At 54.1% G+C, this 21,844-nt stretch overlaps 6 protein-coding genes across 6 annotated transcripts; 1 reads left to right on the forward strand and 5 right to left on the reverse strand.

Annotated features, from left to right (window-relative positions):
- Positions 1 to 559: 559 nt before the first annotated feature.
- Positions 560 to 1,489, reverse strand: NECHADRAFT_38130 (uncharacterized protein; the record flags this gene model as incomplete). The annotated part of the gene is made up of 1 exon (XM_003052050.1): positions 560 to 1,489. One exon carries the CDS (start codon positions 1,487 to 1,489, stop codon positions 560 to 562), a length of 930 nt encoding a protein of 309 aa, XP_003052096.1.
- A 3,864-nt stretch (positions 1,490 to 5,353) lies between these two features.
- On the reverse strand, positions 5,354 to 9,401 carry NECHADRAFT_78939 (uncharacterized protein; the record flags this gene model as incomplete). The annotated part of the gene is made up of 4 exons (XM_003052051.1): positions 5,354 to 7,350; positions 7,403 to 8,601; positions 8,655 to 9,343; positions 9,399 to 9,401. The coding sequence occupies 4 exons, from the start codon at positions 9,399 to 9,401 to the stop codon at positions 5,354 to 5,356; spliced, it is 3,888 nt and encodes a 1,295-aa protein (XP_003052097.1).
- A 1,474-nt stretch (positions 9,402 to 10,875) lies between these two features.
- NECHADRAFT_78940 (uncharacterized protein) lies at positions 10,876 to 11,763 on the reverse strand (the record flags this gene model as incomplete). The annotated part of the gene is made up of 1 exon (XM_003052052.1): positions 10,876 to 11,763. One exon carries the CDS (start codon positions 11,761 to 11,763, stop codon positions 10,876 to 10,878), a length of 888 nt encoding a protein of 295 aa, XP_003052098.1.
- A 206-nt stretch (positions 11,764 to 11,969) lies between these two features.
- NECHADRAFT_100017 (uncharacterized protein) lies at positions 11,970 to 13,023 on the reverse strand. The gene has a single exon (XM_003052053.1). The coding sequence runs from the start codon at positions 12,912 to 12,914 to the stop codon at positions 12,231 to 12,233; it is 684 nt and encodes a 227-aa protein (XP_003052099.1). The 5' UTR covers positions 12,915 to 13,023; the 3' UTR covers positions 11,970 to 12,230.
- A 3,389-nt stretch (positions 13,024 to 16,412) lies between these two features.
- Positions 16,413 to 17,216, forward strand: NECHADRAFT_78942 (uncharacterized protein; the record flags this gene model as incomplete). The annotated part of the gene is made up of 1 exon (XM_003051610.1): positions 16,413 to 17,216. One exon carries the CDS (start codon positions 16,413 to 16,415, stop codon positions 17,214 to 17,216), a length of 804 nt encoding a protein of 267 aa, XP_003051656.1.
- A 319-nt stretch (positions 17,217 to 17,535) lies between these two features.
- Positions 17,536 to 19,977, reverse strand: NECHADRAFT_78943 (uncharacterized protein; the record flags this gene model as incomplete). Its single annotated transcript, XM_003052054.1, has 1 exon — positions 17,536 to 19,977. One exon carries the CDS (start codon positions 19,975 to 19,977, stop codon positions 17,536 to 17,538), a length of 2,442 nt encoding a protein of 813 aa, XP_003052100.1.
- Between the last annotated feature and the right edge of the window lie 1,867 nt (positions 19,978 to 21,844).

Below are 21,844 nucleotides of genomic sequence, written 5' to 3' on the forward strand. Positions count from 1 at the left end.
TGCCCGGCGTGCATGCTGCGAACCCCTGACTCGCCTTGTGGGCCACGACGGGATGTGAGTGGGGATACAAGTCCGGCCATTTCCAAAGTTAGCCTCCGGGATCATCTTTCAGCCTCAAAGGGAGTACGTCATTCGTGCCTGGAAGGATGAAAGGATGGAAGAATTCCGAAAGGGATCTGCAGGTGAGAAAAAAGTTTGCTGCATGAACAGGGGATTTGTAGGTAACAGAAATATTTCTATTGGTTTAAGTGTGTATTTGTGTATCTGTCTGTCTATCTGCTGCAACACAATGGGCAGTGAGACCGCTTCATCGTGAAAAGGTAGCGAAACTCCGACCCTTTCTAGGTCTATCTCTCTAAAAATAAAATACCAAAAACGTTGCCGAGGACCGCGAGAGTAGTGGCTGGGCTTCACAAGCTCTCTTGAGGTCGACGCGATGCTTTGGGGGAATCATACGTCGAGCAATTCCAGTTGCGACGCGTAGAAAGAGTGGTAGGCGGGTTTATGTTTACCCAGCCATTTCCACTGGTTGTCATAAAGTCGTTTATTCATGTTTCATTCAGTCGTGAGACTTGTGCATGGAGCCAGTGACATAGTTCTCCTCAAGAGCGTCGATGCGAGCAATGTCGCCAGCACTGAGCTCAAAGTCGAAGCTGTTGAGGTTGCTCTCAATGCGGTGGGGGGTCAAGCTCTTGGGCAGGACAACGTTGCCGCGAGCAGCGCTCCAGTTGAGAAGGATCTGAGCAGGGGTCCTGCCGTACTTGTTGGCAATCTCAACAATGGTAGGGTCCTCAAGCTTGTTGCCACGGGCCAAAGGAGAGTAGGCCTCGATCTTGATGCCGTGCTTGTTGCAGAGATCGACGAGGGTTTGGCGCTGGCAGAAGGGGTGGACCTCGACCTGGTTGACGGCAGGGGGAACACGGGCGTTCTCCAGGAGGTTCTCCATGTGCGCAGCGCCAAAGTTGGAGACGCCAATGGATCGAACCTTGCCGAGCTTCTGGGCAGTCTCCAGAGCACGCCAGCTCTCCAGGCGCTTCTCCTCATCCTGAGCAGGGGAGTGAATCAGGTAAAGGTCGAGATAGTCAAGGCCAAACTTGTCCAGAGAGGTGCAGAGAGCCTCAAAAGTGGCCTCGTAGCCATGGTCAGAGTCCCAGAGCTTGGAGCAGACGTAGACATCCTCGCGAGGGGTACCGGTCTTCTTGAGCCAGCGGCGGATTGCACGACCGCAAGCCTCCTCGTTGGCATAGCGGGCGGCAGAGTCGATGTGACGGTAGCCAGCTTCCAGCGCGGCAGTGACGGCGTCCTCAGTCTCCTGGCCGTTAGGGGCCTTGTAGACACCGAGGGCGACCTGGGGGATATAGTTGCCATCGTTGAGCTTGACGGAGGAGACAGAGCCAGAGTGGCTGCGGACCTGAGTCTGCTCAACGGGCTTCTTGACATAGATCTCACGCTCGGGAGAGGCCTCGGGGGTGATAGCGGAGGGAGCCATTTTGAAGGTAGTAATTGATGTGGTATAAAGCAAACGCTGTTTCTGTAAGACGAAAAAAAGGGGAGACCTCGGGGATATCAGAAAGTGTAGATGGTAGAGGCTTGAGAGATGATGGAATGGAGGATGATAGCAACGAGTTGGTCGCATGGGGAGCCCTTGATGCCTTAAATACCTGGATTCATTGCTTCCATGTCTCCTCGATCTCGATCAATTCTCATCCAGATATCCCTGGCCTTGCTCAAGCACGCCTAGAGCTGAGCATATTCGCCCATCTCGCACGCTCGCCGAGATCCCTCACGGCCGTCCTTGCCGCCCGATACAATACTGTACTGTATCAACACCGCCCCCGTCACTGCTCGACGCCGGTGTGGGTCGTGGAGTGACCCCTGGGGACCCCGTCTTGCCGTGGATTCAACTGAGTACCTTAATAAGAGGGTACGTACGGAGTACACTCACGTACATGGTGAGAGTGGGTATGGTGGAGAGACTGGCGATAACACACATGCGGGATTTTATCTCGAGGATCCATTGTTTCGTTTTCGTGTCTCCAGTTGATGGACGAGCCGCAGTCTGGAAGGATGACGGCAGTGTGGAACTGGCGATGGATGGCTGGATGTCTGCGGACTGCAACGTCTGGCCAAGGAACCCCAAGGGAACTACAGAGCGCGCAGCGAGTGGCGCAGACGCCTCCTGCGAGATCCCTGAGAGATCCAGACAGATCCACTAAAAGATGGACCCTGAATATCAACGCCAGCGAGTTTGGCGACGCTCGAGGGGGCCTGTGACGACATTCTAGAAGTTTTGGCATCAAACTTTGAGAAGCGGTGGAGCTGGTATCAATGCGACGAGCCGTGAGTAGCCCGTCTTTGGGAGACCATAGCGAACCGTTAAAAACCGTGAGAAGCGTGAGATTTGGTTGACTTGTAAAGTTCGTCGAGACGCATTGAATGGTGCATGTGAAGATGGCTTCTGCTGAGAAATGGGAGAGCTTTCCGAGCTTGAGCTTCTTGGAGGAGCTATCCGAGTTCGGTTTCCGTTCAAATTATGGAGGGGTACGTACCTTCCTGGCGAAACGTGAAAAATCTCCTTGGGAAGGAGGGACGGGATCTTCTGTAACAGAAACAGAATGGCACTGTGTTTATGCACGCAACGATCCACCAGCTGCACAGTGCATACCAAAACGTAAATCCCCGACCAATCATGTACCTTTAGATAATAGCCCGTCCCGTCTACAACTTCTCGGCCATGTTCCAACTTCATCCCTGCAACAGCTGCAAACTAGTCGACGTTGGACCGTAAGACGACAGGCCTCGGACACGCGGCTGGCTTAACTGAAGCCTCCGTTATCTTCTCAGCTCCACCTCCCTGCGGCCTTTCACGCAGCCCGACCCTCTTATTCCTGTCCTCCGAGCAGCCGGTGCTTCAGCGATTGGCCTCGACCCTTCAGTCAACCTCACCAAACCCACATGATGGGGACGGCATCCAGGATATCTGACGGTTTTCTCGCCAGCAGCGTCAGTTTTTAACCGAGTGAGACAGTCGCCCGGCCGTCCATTGCGCACCGGGCGGCTTCATCGACTAAGAGTGGACTCGGTCAGTCAGAGACGGCATCCACGCCCCAATCTCGTTGGCCACTCGTGGTCCGTTTGCTTGGTTGCAAATGTCTCAAGCTGATGTATCTCGGTGGATCCAAGCGGACTTCTCAGCCTGTTTCTGCGCAGTTTTCCTGACTGTATCTGACGGACCTTTGCTCGATCTGAACGGGAACTGTGTTGGGCACAGTAAGAGTTCCCCGTCGCTATCCACGATCCAGTCTGATACGGAGCAGAGTCCCGCGAGTTTGTCCATCTTCCCCAGGTATGGCCTGGGGTGCGTCTCTAGGGGTTCGTTTTCCTATCGACTTACACGCGACCTCTTGTCTCTACTCCCAGATTCACGTCTTATGGCCGTGTCAAGGAGCTGAGATATCTCAGGGTGGTCCCTGAAGTCCCTGGAGGCCACTCTTCACATGTCTGCACACTTCAGGGTCTTTTTACGCCAGGATGGCAGCCTCAGCACACCAGCATCCTAGGCTGACCGGGCTGGTTTGATGACCTCTAGGTCCGTTTCTCGGCGCATGTCAAGTGCGCTATGCTATTCCCGTCGACTGCGGCGGCTTTCCTTGTCAACTTTTACCAGTCTGGCCTTGTCTGGCCTTGTCTGGCCACGACTCAGAAGGCCACGCACCTTGGCGGTCTAGTCTGATCTCGGTACCAGACGAGGGAACTTGCCGATCCTGAGACAAGGGATCGACGCTCAACAACCGCCAAGGATCTTTGTGACGTAGTTGAGCTATCACCGCAGCCAAGCCTTCAAAATCCGCGTGGCATCCAATCGACAAAAGCGCAATCTGTCAACTCTGTGCCGAAGGCCGGTGTATCGTACCAGACACTCAGGAGGCCTCAAGTTTCTCACACCCAATTACTGCGCCAGCTGCAATAGCACATGGCGGTGTCCCGGCGAGTACCTCGACTGCCGAAACACCATGTAACATTGTCAATCCGAGAAGTCCTTGAAACAGCAAGATCTGCCATTGTCATCTCCCATGAAGAGCACGTCGATTCGAGTGGACCCCTACATGTACCTTTCAAATCCGAGCTTACCACACTGCCTTGGTTCATCCCGAGTGATGGAACCAGGGTGTTGGACTGATAGGTATTTGATACCAAGTCATCATGAGTATTGCCTCTCGAGTTGATCGAGGAGGCTGACTACCTGGGACACAACGGCTCAGCTGTCGAACAATGGTTTTGAGATTTGCCAAGTCGGGCTGCAATACCTCGCACATTCATGCATTACCCTTGTCCAGGCTTTGTCCCTCATTTTCACTCTGCCTCGTGTCTGGCGTTGAAGTCCTTCTGCAACTGACAAGCATACTAGACTCCACCAGCCGCACCCGCGGCCAATACTACGGCCATGATTGCGCGCGCGGCAACTCACCATGAGCTCCAATGAAACCGACGTCACTTTAGAGACCCGCCTTGGGCTTCGCAATGGTTTTCACAAGCAACTGTTAGACCAGCAGTGGTGGAAGAGCATCCCTGTGCTGACAGTGTTTGACTCGCTCCCAAGGGCTAGGCCGAGACGCTGTACCGCCTACCAATGTGCCGGATAGGATGGTAGTTGGTCAAAGGCGTCGTCGCGAAAAGTTGATCGCGGCCGCAGGGAGAACATCACCCCTAGTTCGTATCCACTCGATGAGAATTACTGTCGCGGAACCGGTCACTGCTTGCTACTCTGCGCATGTCGGAATCAAGTTACAGAACAAACCACCACGCCCGGCGTCTCAGTCTTGCCCAACTGCCTGCCACGAAGGGCCGCTGCCGTGCCCATCTTTTCTCTCGCGTCATGCAAGGAAGCAACCCAGGCAAACCGCCATTGATGGGCAGAGTACTTACCTGCTCTGGTGGGATGGCCGAGCAAACAGTCTTCAGATCCCTGCTATCAGGACTATTATCGATTTACGAAGACGCCGCGGCAAGATACTGCTACGAGATTATGCCGAATGTTACAGCCAGGGAGCAAGGGAATGAAAAGATGAATATCGCTTCCCTAAAGAAACAGTCTAGAGACCTAGCAAGGGACTAACATTCCGACATTTTAACTCCCGATTGACTAGTGGAGTGAAGAGATAGCATACGATTAACGCCGTCTATTTTCCGATGCTGTTTTCCAGCCCTCTATGAATTCTCAGTATATCCTAAACGCCTACTCTATGACCCACGAAACTCGAAATTACTATACAGTTGTACAACAGTTGGCAAAACTTGTGAGGACAAAGAAAATGGTTTGGCCATAGGTGATAGTTCGTCACACGAAGTCTCATTAGGATTGTTGTCGTCTCTCCGGATCGGCAACAACAATCCCCAACCCCACGGGCCTCCTCACTGGGGTCACGATCTCGTTCGTCTCGGTTATTTTCTGCGGGTAGGCAGGCATCCTAGGGGAGGTTGAGGTCGGTCGGCTACCTGAAGACGAGCGCCCAAACTCGACGATGCGCCCATTGAACTGGATCCCCCCGGACCCCGACCTCTGCATCTCCACCGCTTCGGACGCTTGCCTGGGAGCAAAGTCCCACCGAGAGCCCCGCTCCGGGCTCCATGGACCCGCGTGCCGCAGCTGCGAGGCCTGACGGCTAATAGGGACATTGTCGACGCCGGAAAGGCGCGGCGAGGGCTCCGTCGCTGCGGTCGAGGGGGGGCCGCGGATTTGGATGGGGGGACTGTGTGACGTCGCTGTGCTCAAAGTGGAACTGTGATGGGTTGAAGGAACGACTAGTTCCGGGTTGGAATATGGAGTGCGCGACATTGGCTGAGATGAGTAGCCGTCTGGGCCTGAGGATGACGGACGCCATGACGGCGGCTTGAGGGTGCTACCGATGTGGCTAGTTGGAAGGGAGCTGGACAGGCTCTCGCCAGCAACCGCGGCTCGATGTTGAGAATATCTCAAATCGGGATAGTGAGTGACATGTCGCAGGCTGCTTGTCGAGTTACTAACGATAGGCAGACCTGGTGCCCAGTGGGCAATATCTGACTCGAGCGATGTCTGTGAGTGGTTGGGTCCAGTATGAGTTGATATCGGCCGCTCTTGAGACACTGAGCGCCAATCTGCGTTGGCAATATCCATCGAGGGGATAGATGCACCGTCGACAGAGCCACTCCCCTCGAAGAAGGGGTTCTCCTCGACGAGCTTTCGGGTCCTCGGCCGTGCCTGACGCTGTGACTGAGGCTCGATGTTGACATCCTGTGAGCTGCGTCCTCTGAAACTAGCCACAGCTCCGCTTTCAATAACATCGAGATCTGTCTCTCGGTCGGATACATTTGCCGTATGGGCAGTCTGGCCATTGTTTTCGGACACCTTCGGGCTGGACTGGGTAATGGCATGTTGGGCGAGATAAAACTGCTCTTCTGCGCCAAGAGACAAAATTGGGCTTGTTCCTGGTGGGGACAGGTCCAGAGTTGACCCTCTTGGAGAGAACCGGCCAAGAGCGACTTTGCTGATGCTTACCCTCGGCTCCGATACGTGCTCTGTGGTCTCTGGCCAAGATCCAGCTGGATCAAAGTAGCCCCCGGCTGGCTGCCTCTGCACAGTGTGGTGCGATTCGTCCTTGAAAAAGTGCGGTGTTAGGATGGTGCTGTCGTACGGATACGGGATGTGGTCGAAGTGGGGGTTGTGTTCCCGAGCAGGCAGACTAGCCTGCAGATCCCATGAACTCTGCCTCTCGTCTGGGAGCCTGCCGCCATCCGTGGCCTCAACCCATCTTGAAGGGGATGCGCTATTGGTTCTCTCGAAGACCGACACGTGGGGATCCTGCCCCCATTTCCCGAAAGACTCTGTCGTCATTGTGCGTGCAAGGGCCGAAATCTGCCCCTGAATATCCTCGGATCGACTCTGAAGCGCCTTCTCGGCGACAAGCAATTCGCGCGTCGGCTCATCAACGCCTCTGATGTGCTTCAGAATCTTGCGACAGTGAGAAGCATATGTCCGGTAGTCGCCTGGAAGACCCATCTCCGTCATGTCCCTGGCGCGACGGTCACCTTTGTCAAAGGACTTGAGAAAGACAGCAGCAGCACGCTCGAGCCAAAACTCGAACAAACCATCCCCTTTCAAGGCTTCGAGAAAGAAGCTCTGAACGATAGTGTGGGTCTTGAGCACATCAAGGGGTTCAGCTGGTTGTGTGCTGCCTAAAGAGGGCATGTCTTCAACCTCATCACGCTCGATGAGAGCAAAGGCGATGAGAACAGTGAATGTCTTGTTGAGACTGGGTTTGCCTACAGAGTTGTTGGCGAGGACGGGTGTGCGGCCGTCAAGTGCCTCAAGGCCTATGAAATTGTTAGCCTGGTGTCCCAAGTGTGCTACACAGGGGGGGCATACCAAGTGCAAGCATCTCGACGGGGATGCTGCCGCTAAAGAAAGACAACAGGTACATCAAGTTGAGTGCCTCCGTCTCACCACGCTCCTCCAGCTTTTCTCGGACAGCCTTGTATGCTCCTAAGCCGCCCGCTTGGGGTCGCTTTTTATAAGAGCGGATGTATTTGGACATTGGCTCTCGAGTTGCCCTCATCTGACCAGCGGCGGCGTGAATGGCTAGAGGCAAGCATTCCGTCAACTTGGCTATCTCAAGAGCTCGATCAAGATCATCAGGTGTCCACGTCTTCTTCCTGTCCGTCTCTTCTAGCAACAACATTTGTGCCTCTTCTTCACCTAGGGGCCCTAGCTCCAGTTTCTGCGGGTTATCAAAGTTGTGGTTTCCCGCAATCGAAGTGTCGGTCGATGTCAAGATCATGCTGGTATTGACAGTATCAGGGATACAGTCGGCTAAGTCGGGAGTGTCGTGCAGAACGCCATCCAGGATGAGGAGCCAGTTGTCGGACCGATTGAGCCAGTCTCGAACTAGAGGGATGACCTTGCTATGATCCTGCAGAGATGTCTCGTCTTGGATCTCGATCTCGTTCCGAGCCATGGCGTGTTTAGCAATTCTCACAAAGGCATCCATAATATCTTCTGGAGACTTGGCTCGTACCCAGAAGATTCCACCTGGGTAGTCGTGTTTATGCTTGAAGGCGTACTCTCTCGCAAGATGGGTCTTGCCACCTCCTGGAATTGACCAGATCAAGACAGCTGATGTTCCATCCTCCCGGCGCTCCTTGTCCATCAGCATCTCGTGGAGGTCAGTCAGCTCTTGTTTCCGGCCCTTGAAGAAAGAATTCGGTCGGAAACGCTCTGGGTGAACAAAAGTGGGCTCGTTCCTTAGTTGCAGAAGGGGAGGTGACCTCGTCATGTTGTCTGTGGGTGCCAGGAGATGGTGCTCGCCTGACGTTTGAGAGGGCGTGAACGGCGGCATCACTTCATCTCCTGCGGCGGAAGCGGGACTCTCGTTCTCGCGCATCCAGTGTTTCTGAACTTGAGCGGGAGCATCACGAACCCATTTTTGGATAGCAGTCCGGATTCTAATAAAGCCTGGAGCTTTTAAGCTGTCGAACTTGCACATGCTCAAATGTGCTGCCTCTATGCCAAAGGAGGTCGTATGAGGCAAAGGGGGGTGAGCTACTTCTGCCCCGACAACGAAAAACCTAGATGGTAGTTGTTAGCGAATACAAGTATTATGAGCTCGGGGAAGACCTACTTGGAGCCCTTGATCTCTGACGGTTGGTTTTCGTGGACCATGAGGATCTCGAAGTTTCGATAGATGTTGCAAAACCGGTTATCAATTCTGGTGAGGGCTTCTGGGTCTTTCTTAAGCGTCTTTAAGAGCATAGGCTCGCCGCCGAACAACCTCTTGGGAGCTATCGCATCTGACATGGCCTGGAGGACTTGACCCCAAGTGCTGGCATCCTCAGTATGCGGCGTTCCTAGGAATACGATCCCGTATGTAGAGACAAATATGGACCGCTGGTATTGGAGGTGAGGCTCGTGTATGGCGTTTGAATGGACTAATGCCTGCTTGACGATGCTGCCGCCGAGTCCGTGGCATACCCAGATGATGGGATTCTTGCATGTACCCTCACGTTGCCGGTGGTTTATGACGCTCTCTGCAAGCTTCTCGGCTTGTTGGTGTACGAAAGTGTCGCTAACATTTCGAGCAGTTGTCTTGGAGTTGACATCGGCGTTGTACCCGTACACGATAATGCTGGCCTTTTCGTCCTTTAGTGCTGTAGGCAGCAAGTCACGGGGCCAGAAGGTGCCATTCTTGGCCGTCCATGTCTTATCGGGTGAGCCGCTGAGGCCGTGAACGAGGACGATGTCGACCCTTGCGTCGGTGTGTGTGTATACTGCAGTTGTGTCGTATCGAGTTATGGAACGATTCTCAGACCCCTGCCAGACGGCAGTCAGCTCGAGTTTCTGTAAGAGTTCAGTCATGATGCCTTACCATGATGTGTCGTCAAAGAGGGGGACACTGAAGTTGCGATTCGGTTCTGTCAACATTGGATATTGATCGGCGAAGAGAAAAGGACAACTCGACAGCTGGCGGCAGACCCGGCTTATTAAAAGAAAATGACCTACTCAGCCATGAGGCTGCTTTGAATAGCGCTGCCTGGTCGTGGAGGATGAGCAATCACACACTCTCGCTCAACCAACAAGACGAGGCTATGGGGCTCTTAGCCGCCACAACCCGCGACTGCAACACACCATTGACAGCCGTCACAAGACGCAGCAGTGATGGTGCGGGGAGCACTGCCCCGGAAAAGAAGGCTGCGATGCTTCCAGTCAGCAAGGGCATCAGGCGTGGCTGAGTCCCTCGCCCGGCTGGGGTAAAGTGCAAGGCTTTCTGTCGCCTCATGTCAGACGCACTCATTTAGACGTTTCGGGCCTGTCATGGCCAGTTTGTTCCTGAATACGGGCGAGGATCATGGTATCACTGGGTTTTTGTGTGACAGGGTCAGACTCTTTGGGTAGATGGATGTCGTATTTATAGGTAGGTAGGTAGCTATATCCGTAGATACTCGTTCGTCGGCCCGGGGGCTTGGTATGGGGACATGCACATCTCCCGCGCGGGTATGCGGGATCTTTTCCAGGATGTTACACAGGGCTCTTGGTCGAACTGAGCATTCGGCTAGGCCGTGAGATGGCCAGTGTGGCATCACTCGCCGTCCAGCAGCAACTGTGAGCGCCATATTCTTGTGGGAGCCAGTGGTAAACCTGTGGGCTCGCACATACCGAGCCTGATCGCTTGAGTACAGATTATTTTTCATTTCCAGGGCCGCGTGTGTATGTCTTTTAACACGAGTCGGTAGCCTAATATTGCCCAGCCGCGCCCAGAGGGTAACTGTGTTGGTCAGTGTCCACGGGCAGCAGAAGCAACCAGCTGAATGCAAGTCTTGGCCTGTCCGCCTCAATGCCAAATCTGCCTTCGGTCGCGAATTGGAGTGAGTCAATTCTGGTCACCGAAAGGAAACTGTATCATCCGCCACCAAAGTCCCTCACTAAAGGCTCTGAAAGCGCAGGATTGGAGAGCCGACTTCTGACCGTGGCATGGCACTTTGAGCGATTTCCCTACCCCAGGATGAGGCTCTTGCACCAAGCCATCTTGTAAATTGGGCGCTGAGTTAATTATTGGATTGTCGCCCTGAGGCTTTGTAGGACCTCGTAGGACCTCGTGAGCCTGCGTTTGTGGCTCTCGTGGTCTGACTCCATTCACCAACTGGGTGGAATCTGCAGGTTTTGCGTCGACATTGAGGCTTTCGTCAAGAGGATGGAAACCATTGGATATCGTACTGGTCGCTCTGGTGCATGCTGCGTTGAAATTGATGCTGAGATGGATGTTGCGCGTCAACGGGAATTCGAAGGCACCGACGGAGTAAGTCAACGTCCAACATAGCCTCGTTTCCTCCACAAAAGGGTATCTCTTATTCCCGTGGCGTGAGCATGATGACGTATTCTCGTGTACTGTGGCCAAACTGCATCATGTCCTTATCCCTGAGCTCCAGGTACCTGCTGTCGGGCACCTTTTCATCGTTCAAAACGGTGCCGTTGGCGCTCTCGAGGTCAATCAGGTAGGGCTTGACCTTGCCAATCTTGTCACCAAACTCGTTCCTCTTCTCGGTGTACCGGAACTGGATCACGGCGTGTTGCTTGCTGATGCTCGGGTGCTCGGCGGGCAAGTCAACAACAGACATCTCCCGCCCGACGAGCCAGCAGCTCCTCGCGCCCAGATCAATCGTGTCGACAATGTCGCCTCCCTTGAAGACGAAGAGCCTCCACTGGTCACGGGGCGAGGGCTTACGGGCTTCAGCGGGCTCATGGTACTTGAGCGTGATGGACGAGCCATCGACCTGTGCCACCGAGTTTGAAGCGGCGGCCAATACGCCCGTAGTACCGTAGTTGGGTTTCTCCTTGGGCTTCTCAGGCTCTTCCCCATTCGTAATGGCAAAAGAGTCCTCCTGTGATGGGAGGGGGCCCGACCGCCTCACCGGGCTGCGCTTTGCAACCTGCTTGTTGTCCCCATCGTCGTCGTCGCGGCGGCTGCGTCGCGAGCCTCGGTCGTCTCGTGATCGGTGACGTCTGTGTTCGCGGGTACGGTCTCGATCGCGATCACGGCTGCGTGATCTCCGCCGTGGAGCATCGGGAGTTCTTGAACGTCGCCTGTCGCGTCTGTCGCGTGATCTCCGACGGTCTCGGCGGCCAGAGTCACGGTCCGAATGCCTTGATCGACGATCCTTGTCTTTAGGTTTCTGATCTTGATCGTCATACCATTGCCGGCTGCGTTTAACGTCGCGTTCTTCGTCTGATGCCATTTTTGCTGACGGCCGCAGAGACGGTGAGACAAGAGAAAGGAGTTGAAGAGTGGAGGACGAGAAGCGGCAGCTGCAGGTTCGAGTGATGGGAGCTTGCAAGAGATCTGCACGATACGCTAAAAAGTGGGCAGGGATGACCGATGAGTGGTGCGAAATGGGTCATAGCACTGTGCTGCATACCAATGACTGCCCGTGCGAGAAAGGTGTTTGCCTTTTTAAGGAATTTTCATTGGAAGGTATCGTGAACTCACGAGAAAGAGTACCTATGCTATACTATTATTTATCCTAATAAACTTGTTTCTATCCATGTAAACGCTCACAATACGCCAGCATATATCCCCAGTGAGCGCCGTTAACCCAATCTCAAAAAAACTTCTTTAGCGTGGATATCAGATCAAACACAAAAAAAAAAGCAAAAGATCGTAAAATCGTCAAAAAAGGAAAGAGAAAGCGCCATGTCTCTCTTTCTAAGTCGCAGAAGAAATGGCCAAGACAGCCATTCTTGAACCGTCGTCGAGATACGCCTCGGCGGCGTTGAGATCCTCCTCGCCCTTTCTTGAAACGGTGAGACGCTGCTCGTCCTCATCCCACCAGACATCGTCGCCGACTTCGGCGTCGCCGGGCACCAGAAGTAGCATGCCCTGGTTCTTGCCGAGGGCGATTCTGCAGGATGAGTCCTTGACAAAGGCCTCGAGGAAGGGAACGTCGTAGCCCTCCATCCCCCGCAGAGGTCCCCCGCTCTCGATAAAGTCCCTGATGAGGTTGCTCCGCTCCAGGCTCCAGAATTGTCTAAAGTCCTCTGGCCGTGAGAAGGCGTCGACGGCTGAGAGGAGTTCGAGCATGCCGGCCATGCCGTTGAGCACGGGGCTGAGGAAGTGGACAAAGGAGTTGAGGATCTCTTCACGGGAGTATCCCCTTGGCGAGTCGGGTGTTGTCTGAGTCCCTGTCGTCAAGGCTGGTGACATTGTGTTGAGGAGGGTGAGAAGACGCTGCTGGACCGAGGGCTGTGGTGTCCGGACTTGATAAGCCATGGTCAGGAGGGAGACGAGGGAGAAGATGGATGACATGGAGGACAGAGGGTCGGAGAGACTGGCGATGTTGTCGATGAACATGGCCTTGTTTGGCTGAGTGTTCAACTTGGAGGTGTGCATGTTGTGAGTGTTGATATTGATAAGCTGTAGAGTGTAGTACTTGGTGTTGCTATCGTTGAACCTGTCGAGACAGATTTATCTAGGTGATGAATACTGTAGAATCTTTTGCTTCTGGAAGGAATATGTCAAAACAACCCAAGAGAAGGGGCCATTAGAGAAAGAGGGCCCCTTTTAAAAAACACCATCTCCGTAGGCTCCGTTCCATTTGTGATTCGGGGCTGTCTTGTTGTGAGAGGGCACACCACCATGCCACTCGCTTGTCCCCTAGACGGGACCCTAGGCCTACCCAGGAGAGGGGGACCACGCCTTAGTGCTGGGACAAGGTCCCCTCCTCCAACACCCAATAGATTCACCCATGATGCGAAGGTGGGCGATCGAAAGGGTCCCAGGCCCCCACGAGTGACGGGGGGGAGAAGCGCAATCGGGTAATTCCCAAGCTGGACTGGAGCGTTTGACCCTCAACCCTCAGCGCGTCGCCGGTCGAGATGCGCCGAACGGTGACCTCACATGGCGTGCGGGTCAGCGCATCTCCCGTGTGGTTTTGGTTGCTTCGGGCCTCCCTTGGGCGCAGGGCGAAACGAGCGTCAGCGCTCTGGCCCCTCCAAGTCCCATGTGAAAGTTGTTGAGGCCAGGCCAGCTCAGAGCTGGGCCCAGGGCAGGGCACCTCAATGTCGCGCAGCGCAAGCATCTGGCGGGCGCGGAGCCGCTGGGGTGTCTCCCCGAGAGGCAATTTTCACGTGGAAGACACGATTTCTAGATTGTAACAGCCCATAGATTTTTCACAGCTTGTGGCATGTCTGGCCTCTCTTTTTTTTTCTGTTCTTCGTTTTGTTGATATCAATCGTATCAACAGTAAAATCAGGCTGCACTGGACTGTCTCAGGTCAAGTTCTCCGCCTACTCGGCCCGTCTAAGCTGATGCAAACACCATTCCCCTCCACCACCAACAACTTGGCAGGCCAATGAATTACCCATCTTGGACATACTGGGCCTTCATGCTGCGTAACTCGGGAGGATTGCTAGACTAGCCTACTTCAATGAGGCCGACAACCCTCTTGCCTTTCGTCTGCGCCGCGGCTTACGCGCTTCCAACTTCCCTTGTCGATTTTTTTTCCTCCTCTTCCCCTCTCTTCACTTCTAGCATCATCGCCCGGTCAAGCAAAGCTCCCCCCACTTCTACCATCCATTGCGGGGGATGGATAATGAGAGATGACATATCTATTTCAAATCCCTATCACAGAATCTCATCCTACTGCCGCTTTAGGAGGAGCCGTACGTAGTAGTTCCGCTGTCGGCGGAAACCAATCCCTGGGACTGGGCTGGCTCCCGTCCCCCAGCCAAACATAAACATAGTGGATGTGTGTGTTGGCCCGCGTCCCCAGGTTTCTAACATCCAGCATCGTCACTAGGCTTCACCGTCGCTGTCTCGCCATCGTTATCATTGGGTGGTGAGAGGAGCATGGGCTCTGCGGTATTTGGACACTAATCGTCAACCTGGGGTTGGTGATGAGCCATCTCTGACTTGCATCCGGTGCAACATGGGAAAACACCTTGACCATGCTGTGCTAGGAAAGAATCCCAATTCCCATGCACATGTCAGAAGACTGCTATGCGGACTGCCTCCTCGGTCAAGGCCTTTGCCATGGAAGAGGGCTGCTCCGTTATCTCGGCCCTTGATTCTCTTACAAGAGCCTATTGATGACGCTATTTCAAGATTCGATGTTGCATGGCGAGCTGACATGTCACAGCTCGGCCCGCCCCCCTGCAAGTGTTTTGGAAATGTGACACCCGGCGGCCATTGGATGGATAATATATTCTCGAGATCCCCCAATCTGAATCCCTTCACGCGTTCTCTCCTGACTCTCGCCTCTCGCAACCCCTCCTCGGATCCGCCGGCAGCCTCTGAGCAACAAAGGTGACAAGGCTGACCTCGACGGTGGTCAAAAAATGGACATGACAAGGTCAATCGACTTGGACAGGCCTCTCAAGCTGTACACGGAGCTACATACTTCTAATCACCGCCATTGCTCTTCCCAGACGGCTATAGACGCAACGCCCGTCTGTAGGCGCTGCCTCGCCTGTCTCATAGCTGCGCCGCAGAGCTAACCCTTCTCAAGACCGACAGAAACGAATCTAGATCTCGTCATCCCTTGCCCTAGAGGCCGAAATCTTCAGTAGTACTCGGGCACGGGAAGCCGGGGGAAACAATCTGAATCTGCCCTTTTCACTTCCTTGCTCAGAAGTAGCGAGGTACGTATTCAGCCAGCAAGTCTCTCACTCCTCGCTTGCGCTTCGGTTATGCAAATGCGTGCATCTTTTTTTTTTAATCCCTTGGTGTCACCTCTCTTTTGATAAGAAACAAGATCAGCTTTGGCAAAAAAAATGTTAGTCATGTCTCAGCTTAATATTTTCCTAGGCTGGGCGTGGGGGCTTTTCGGATCTGCAGCCAGCTTTCTTCGCAGTTAGCTTGACGCCTCAACACCACACCTCCAGTGATCATGATTCAGGAAATGAGGCTGTCAGACCGCTTTCTCCTAGGATGCAGAGGGAAGGGTCGTCGCATAGCTGCCTGGTAGATCTTGCCATTACACGTCAGGTTATTGTTTGTCGGATTGTAGCCGACACGGGTGAGGCTGATGAAACACCATGACGTCTCGTCCATTTCATGCAGCTCAGCCGTCGCGATACGAATGGTCCAGCCCGGGGACGTTGACGTGAATTGTTCAGGTACAGTATCCCGCGTTGTCAACCTTTTGCCGTGTCGTCGTAATAAGCACCGCCCTACTCCCTCGGCCAAGCCCGCGACTATCAAACACGGGACGTCGTCACTGGGTGAGGAATGCGACGCAGGTTCTATGTTTGGAAGCCTGCGGCGCCCATCACTTCCAACTGCCGAAGGAATGACGCGCTCCGAGTCATCGCACCGTAGACCCTCCGGCAAGGTGAGTCACCCCCCGGGTCGGCGCCTTCGTCGGCCGGCGGCCGGGGCCACGTGGTGCTCCTCCTTGGCCTGCTCCGCCTCGGTCTCGGCGCCGAGGGTCTTGGCTTTGACACAAGCCCTTGGCGGTCTGGGCGACAAGAAAGGACAAGACTTGGTAGACAGCGGTATCCTTGAGGACCAAGAAAAGCAAAGCAGATTCATCAGATTCACAGATGCAAGTGCAATAGGCGTTCGCAGCCACTGCTACCCGTTGCCGAGAGATGGCGGCGAGTCTAGCGGTGGCCGGCCGAGTGACTCAGCCGGGGCTTGATATTGGTTCGAGGCTTGCAGCGACCGTATGAGATGGCTTCAGCTTCAACGCTTGGACAGGTCTTGGGGATTCGAACTGTTTCTGTAGGAGATACTGATGGTCTTTGATATCGTGAGAAATGGTGGTTTGGGTTTGTTTAAAAAGGCCTCGTTAAGCAGCAACAATTGACAGACTCCAACTCAATTACGTCACTAAACCAAATACATCACAACTAAATCACTTCCTTACAAGTCACAACCTTGATCACAATGTCGACTCTAGAAGACAACTCCGAAAATTACGCCCTCTTCCGGGACTGTCTATCCACCACCCTCCTGCAACCCGCCGCATCGTCCGCCCCCGACCCGCCCAAACGTCGCCGCCGCCGTAAGAACTCGGGCTCAGCGGCCCCAGTCTCCGCTCCGGCGGCGGACCCGGAGCGGGATGCAGAGGAGCTCTCTGAGTTTGTCGACTACCTCGCTACTGAGATCTTTGAGAGTCTTCCAGAGGAGCTTCAGGGCTTGGATTATCGTGTCTGGCGGGAATCGGATCGTCTGCGTGATCAGTACTCGCTCCCGCTCACCAAAGAGAGCCTTTCGGTTCTAAACTTGTCGCCGTCTATTGTTGAGACTCTAACGACTTACAATCTCATCTCACCGGATCCCTTTGTCGCATCCAATCTCCCATCATCCCCAGAAGCCTTTCTCCTTCCAATCCTCACCTCATACATCACACCCTTGATTGAACCACCTCCAGCCACACGCAACACACGTACCGACGCCTGCGAAATCTGTCAACGTTCATACATCCCACTGTCGTACCACCACCTGATTCCTCGTTTCGTCCACGAAAAGGCCGTGAAGCGTGGATGGCACCGTCGGGAAGATCTCCAGAACGTCGCCTGGCTATGCGGTGCCTGCCATCGTTTCGTTCATCATTTCAAGACCCACGAGGAGCTCGCCAGGGATTATTACACAGTGGATTTATTGCTGGAAGAGGACGAGGTGCAGCGTTGGGCTGCATGGGTAGGGAGATTGCGGTGGAAGGGAGGAAGGATTCGCTCAGGGAGGTGATTCCCGTCGCGGGGTAATTGCCTGACCTGCCCAAATCTTTGTACAAAATGCAACTTGACGATAGCATCATCACCTTCACTTTCTACGAATTTGTACGGCGTCTTCTGTTCATCATTCTCATTCAAAATGCCTTCAGAAAGCTACCTATAACAATGAATGCCATGCCATGCTCGATGCAGGCAACCCAGGAATGGGAAGAAAACCCTTCTCATAAACGCCAACCAATGCAGCTCGACTCCAAACAAAATGGTGAGAGGAAATGCGAAAGCCAAGAAAGCCCGCTACACCAAAGAAAATATAGTCATCATCGTCGTTGTCATCATGAAATAACAAACTCCCGCTCCTCCAACTCCATGCTCAGCGCCTCACCCTCCATGATACCGTGGATATAACAATCACCAACAAATCGGTACTTGCCGGGGCAGTTCTCGTCCCTGCGAAGCACAAACGGCGTCTGTCCGCCATAAAAGACACACACGAAATCACCTTCCTGGACGTCCCAAGGCGCAGTGCCAATCAGTCCCGTCTTGGTCCTCACAATGCGCGAGCCGTTGCAGCTCATGTGCACCAGGTCGTTGAAGAGCGGCTCAGGTCGTGGGCCGTCTTCGCTCTGTCCATGAGCTAGAGCATCCAGCATCTCAGCAGTGGTACCCGACATGGCGGTAAGCCACGGCTGGAAAAAGGTCTTGTTCATCTCTGCCGAAGGGACCTCTCCATTCTCATCCTTGTTCTTAATCAGGGTTCGCCAGAAAGCCTCAACGACTGTGATGTCGCCAATAGGATACTTCTCATTCATGGGAAGGGTCGAAATTGGCTCGGGCTCAGACACCGGCTCCTGGACAGTGAAGCCACTCTCCATGATGTCAATGTTCTCCAGGGCCTCCATCAGAGATGGCGTGAGAGAGTCACGGAGCTGACCTTGCGAGTCCCTAGCCGAGCCAAATCGACGGTTTGACCGCCTCATGGCTGCCTGAAGCTCGGCAACACGAGAAGACTCGCCATTATCTTGAGCTGAAGTGGCGTCCTTCTTGTCGCTGCGGCTCTTGGAGGTCTTCTGAAGAGCTTTGGCCCGCTTCAGTTCACCCGCAGTGTAGAACTTCTTGTTGCCTGTCACGAGAGCGGTGTTGACCCAGTCTGAGAGGAAAGACTTGCCGCCAAACATCATGTCCTTCATCTCAGATCCCACACGAGTGACCTCGTCGACGAGGAATCCCTTGAGCATGATGTTGATATCGTCCTCAAAGTAGGGCATCCCGTGGCGGGTCTGATTCTTGGTGTTGAGGGCGGTGAACTGAGGCTTAGTGTCCCCAGCAGCGTGGTACTCCCAGTGCTCGCGACCTTCCTTAGACCCTAGGGTACGGACGCCATCCTTCATCCACAGGTCAGGCACAAACGAGGGCCAGTCATGCTTGACCTCGTTATGGACGAGATGCAGGACATCAAGAGTCTCATGTGAGATGATGCTGTTGAGTGTCAAGTTGAGGAAGACGCTAAGAGGAGACAGGTTATAGTCGAAGTAAGCCTGGACGAAATCCCTCTCACTTGCGTTGCTGATGTGAGGCCACAAGGCAAAGACCCGATCCAGCGGGTTGGCTGATGTGAACTGGCGCGACTTGGTCAGGAGACTGAGGAGGGTGCATGGCTTCTCATCGCGGATGTCTTGGCGGTGGTCATCCAAGTGCAACATGTGATCATACTTGAGATCCATCCGGGTTTGGCCGTGGACGATACACTCGGAATTCAGGGACGACTCCCAGCGTAGCTGATGCATGCACCAGGCAGCATCGGCAAAGAAGCTCCAGGGACGGAGGGCAGATCCATACAAGAAATAAACCTTCTTGGACAGGGATACTTCAGGCCAGTTCCACACACGTTCGAACCAGGGGTGAGAGAAGACCTTGGACAGTTCCACCCGGTTGTCAAGGGGAATTCGAAGACGCTTGTTTCCGATGCAGAGCTGGTCAAGTGATGAGAGGTCCAGTCCATCTTCCTCGAGTCTTTCACGGAATTCGTCATTGCGGCAGGCCTCGTGGAGCATGTCGACAGTCTCAAAGACCTTGCGACGGGACTTTTCAGTGCCGTCGAGATGGGCAATGGTAACTGCCGCAGTGCTGAAGATGGTCTTGCATAGGCGGAGGTGAGACTCACGCTCCTGCATGTCAGCCTGGTTGATGCAGACTGCATCGGTCCATACTGTCGAGAAGATCTTGCGGTCGCCGAGGTTTCGAATGTTGAGAAGGGCTGAATAGACAGTTTCGGTGACAGCCAAGCCACGGCCGTTGCAGTGCATGAGCTTGGTCTGCTTACGGTCGTTGGAAGCACAGGACAGGGCCTGGTAGGGTATCTCCCGAGGGTCGGCGTGGAACATGATGGTCTCGAGAGGTTCGTCGTCATAGGTGGCCGGGAGGATAAGGAGAAGGCGGATCATCTTGGGATACCGGATAGGGCCATATTCGAACTTGGGGATGTTGGTGACCTCGCTTCCAGGGTTGGCCTCAAATGAGTCGCCGATGGATACGCTCAAGTTGGTGTCGAGCTTGAGGATCTGGTACCGCTCAATGCGGGAGTCCCATGTCGACGTGCACACCAAGGTGTTCTCATTGCTCTCATCCAGTCTGGGAGGGGAGGGGGACCTGCTGGCGTGCTTCTTGCCAGGCAGCGGAGGGGATGAAGATCTGCGAGTCCTCTCCTTGGCAAACAGGGGCTGAAGACTGAGCTTCTTCTTCAGAACCTGAAGAGTGCCGTTCTCACGTCCAGGCATCTTGGTGGTGTTTGTTGGACACTAGGGGGGTTTATGTGAAGAGGAGGAGAAAAGGAGGAAGAGGGGGGGATGGATGAGAAGGGGAAGAGTAGGTAACCCGGAGATATCCAGCGTAAGTGTTGGGATGATGATGGCGGATGATGAGAGGAAGAGGGAGCAAAGGACCAGAGATGGCCTTGGGCGGGAGAGAGAACAAGAGAGAGCTACAGGAGAGACTCCGAGGCGGACAGGGCGGAAGACATGCTACTGAGCGGAAGCAAAGCAAAAAGCTACTCTTTGCTCTCGGGATGTTGTGGGCGCAGACATTGCGTTCTTATGGGAAATCCGGGGCGGACTGGCGGCGGGAAGAGACTGGCGGCAAAATGACAAAAGAACAGGAGCTTGACGAGCAGGCGATTGACCAGCGGTGGACAGCGGTCGTGGAACCGTCCTCCTCCATGAGTCGTCTTGCCAATGTTTTGCCAACGCTTGGCGAGCTGGGCGGAAGGTTACGCCAATGCTCGGCGGGGAGGATGCCAACGCTGGGCGCAGGGCGATGGTGCTGTCGAGCAAAGGATACCGTGGTCGAGTAGCTGCCAGGTCCCACCGACGTGAGGAGTCGATTTCTAGGCAGACCCAGGGTGTCGGCATTCTCTGTTTACGACTTTTGCGGATAGCTTCAACTTGGTGTTGAGGTTGTTCACTTAGACGTACCTCCGTTCGGCTCCTCACAAAATTAAGCTTAAAACCAACATTCCCCGATCGGGACCAGCGCGTCTATTCCTCCCCCCCTTTTCTCCGCCCACGGCATCGGCACTGAACTCCGAGTTAATGTGTGCGCGGTTTGGCCTCGTCGAACTTGCGGCAGCGCATCCAATAGCTCAAGCCTGTACCTCCCGGAACAGCCTAGAGGACCGCCCCCTTGGGGGCACACGCGCTGGATTATAGCGAGAGTGAGGGAAATACTTGCAACAGGCCTTGGCGCGCTTGTTATTGTTGTGCCCTGGTCCCCGTAAACTGATGACCCTCCCCTGGATGTCGATTTGACCTTTTTTCCATGCCTCGGATGTCATGTATCGTTGACCATGGGAATGTCGCCTTTGACACTGCCGCATACACGTACCCCGTACATGCAACATGATGTACATGTTATGTGCCATGTACCGCCAGGACCCGCCGGCCGACTCGGCGTATCTCATGAGACAAACACCCCTTGTCCTCGCGAAGCATTTCCGCCAAGTGACCTCTCTCTCTTTCTCTTCCCTGCGCAGAACTTTCCTTTTCCGTCCCCCCGTAACTTGAACAGAAAAGCTGTCTTCTTGGCAAAAATCCGGGGTTTCCTTTTTAACCCTCAAGACCTGTAGCATGACGTTTTTAGTCTTTTTCCATCGGACGACGCTACCCCGTGGCGTCACCTCTCACTCTCCGTGGTGAGATCTGACGTCCCAAGTCTGCTGTTTTATCACATCCCGCGCCGGAAGCTCAATATCTTTTTGATGTACAGTAAAAGAAGTAGAAACCCCTCGAAGGAACGGAATGCGACTTTGGAATTCCTGCCCTCGGGCTGTGTAGACACAAAGGAAGCGATCTTCGCTGCCCAAAGGTGGACTTACACGCGTCGTACTGTACACTCAAAACATGATATTCCTGCGGGTGAAATCGCCAGCCACGAGGACTTTCGTTATCTCATGACGAATCTGCCCTTGCATGACGAAAGACAGAGGAGCCAACGATCCTGCCATTGCGGTTTCATCATCCGCTTGCCCCATCATTGATTATCTCTTCTCTTCTCAGCCCGCAGAAGTGAGACATTTTAATCCTTTTCCAGGATCTTTTCTTTTCCCAATGTGAGGATCCAGGCATCTTCATTAACAAAACGTTCCGGCGA

The sequence above is a fragment of the Fusarium vanettenii genome, assembly GCF_000151355.1.
Source record: "Fusarium vanettenii 77-13-4 chromosome 4 genomic scaffold NECHAsca_3_chr4_2_0, whole genome shotgun sequence".
In the NCBI taxonomy this organism is placed as follows: Eukaryota; Fungi; Ascomycota; class Sordariomycetes; order Hypocreales; family Nectriaceae; genus Fusarium; species Fusarium vanettenii.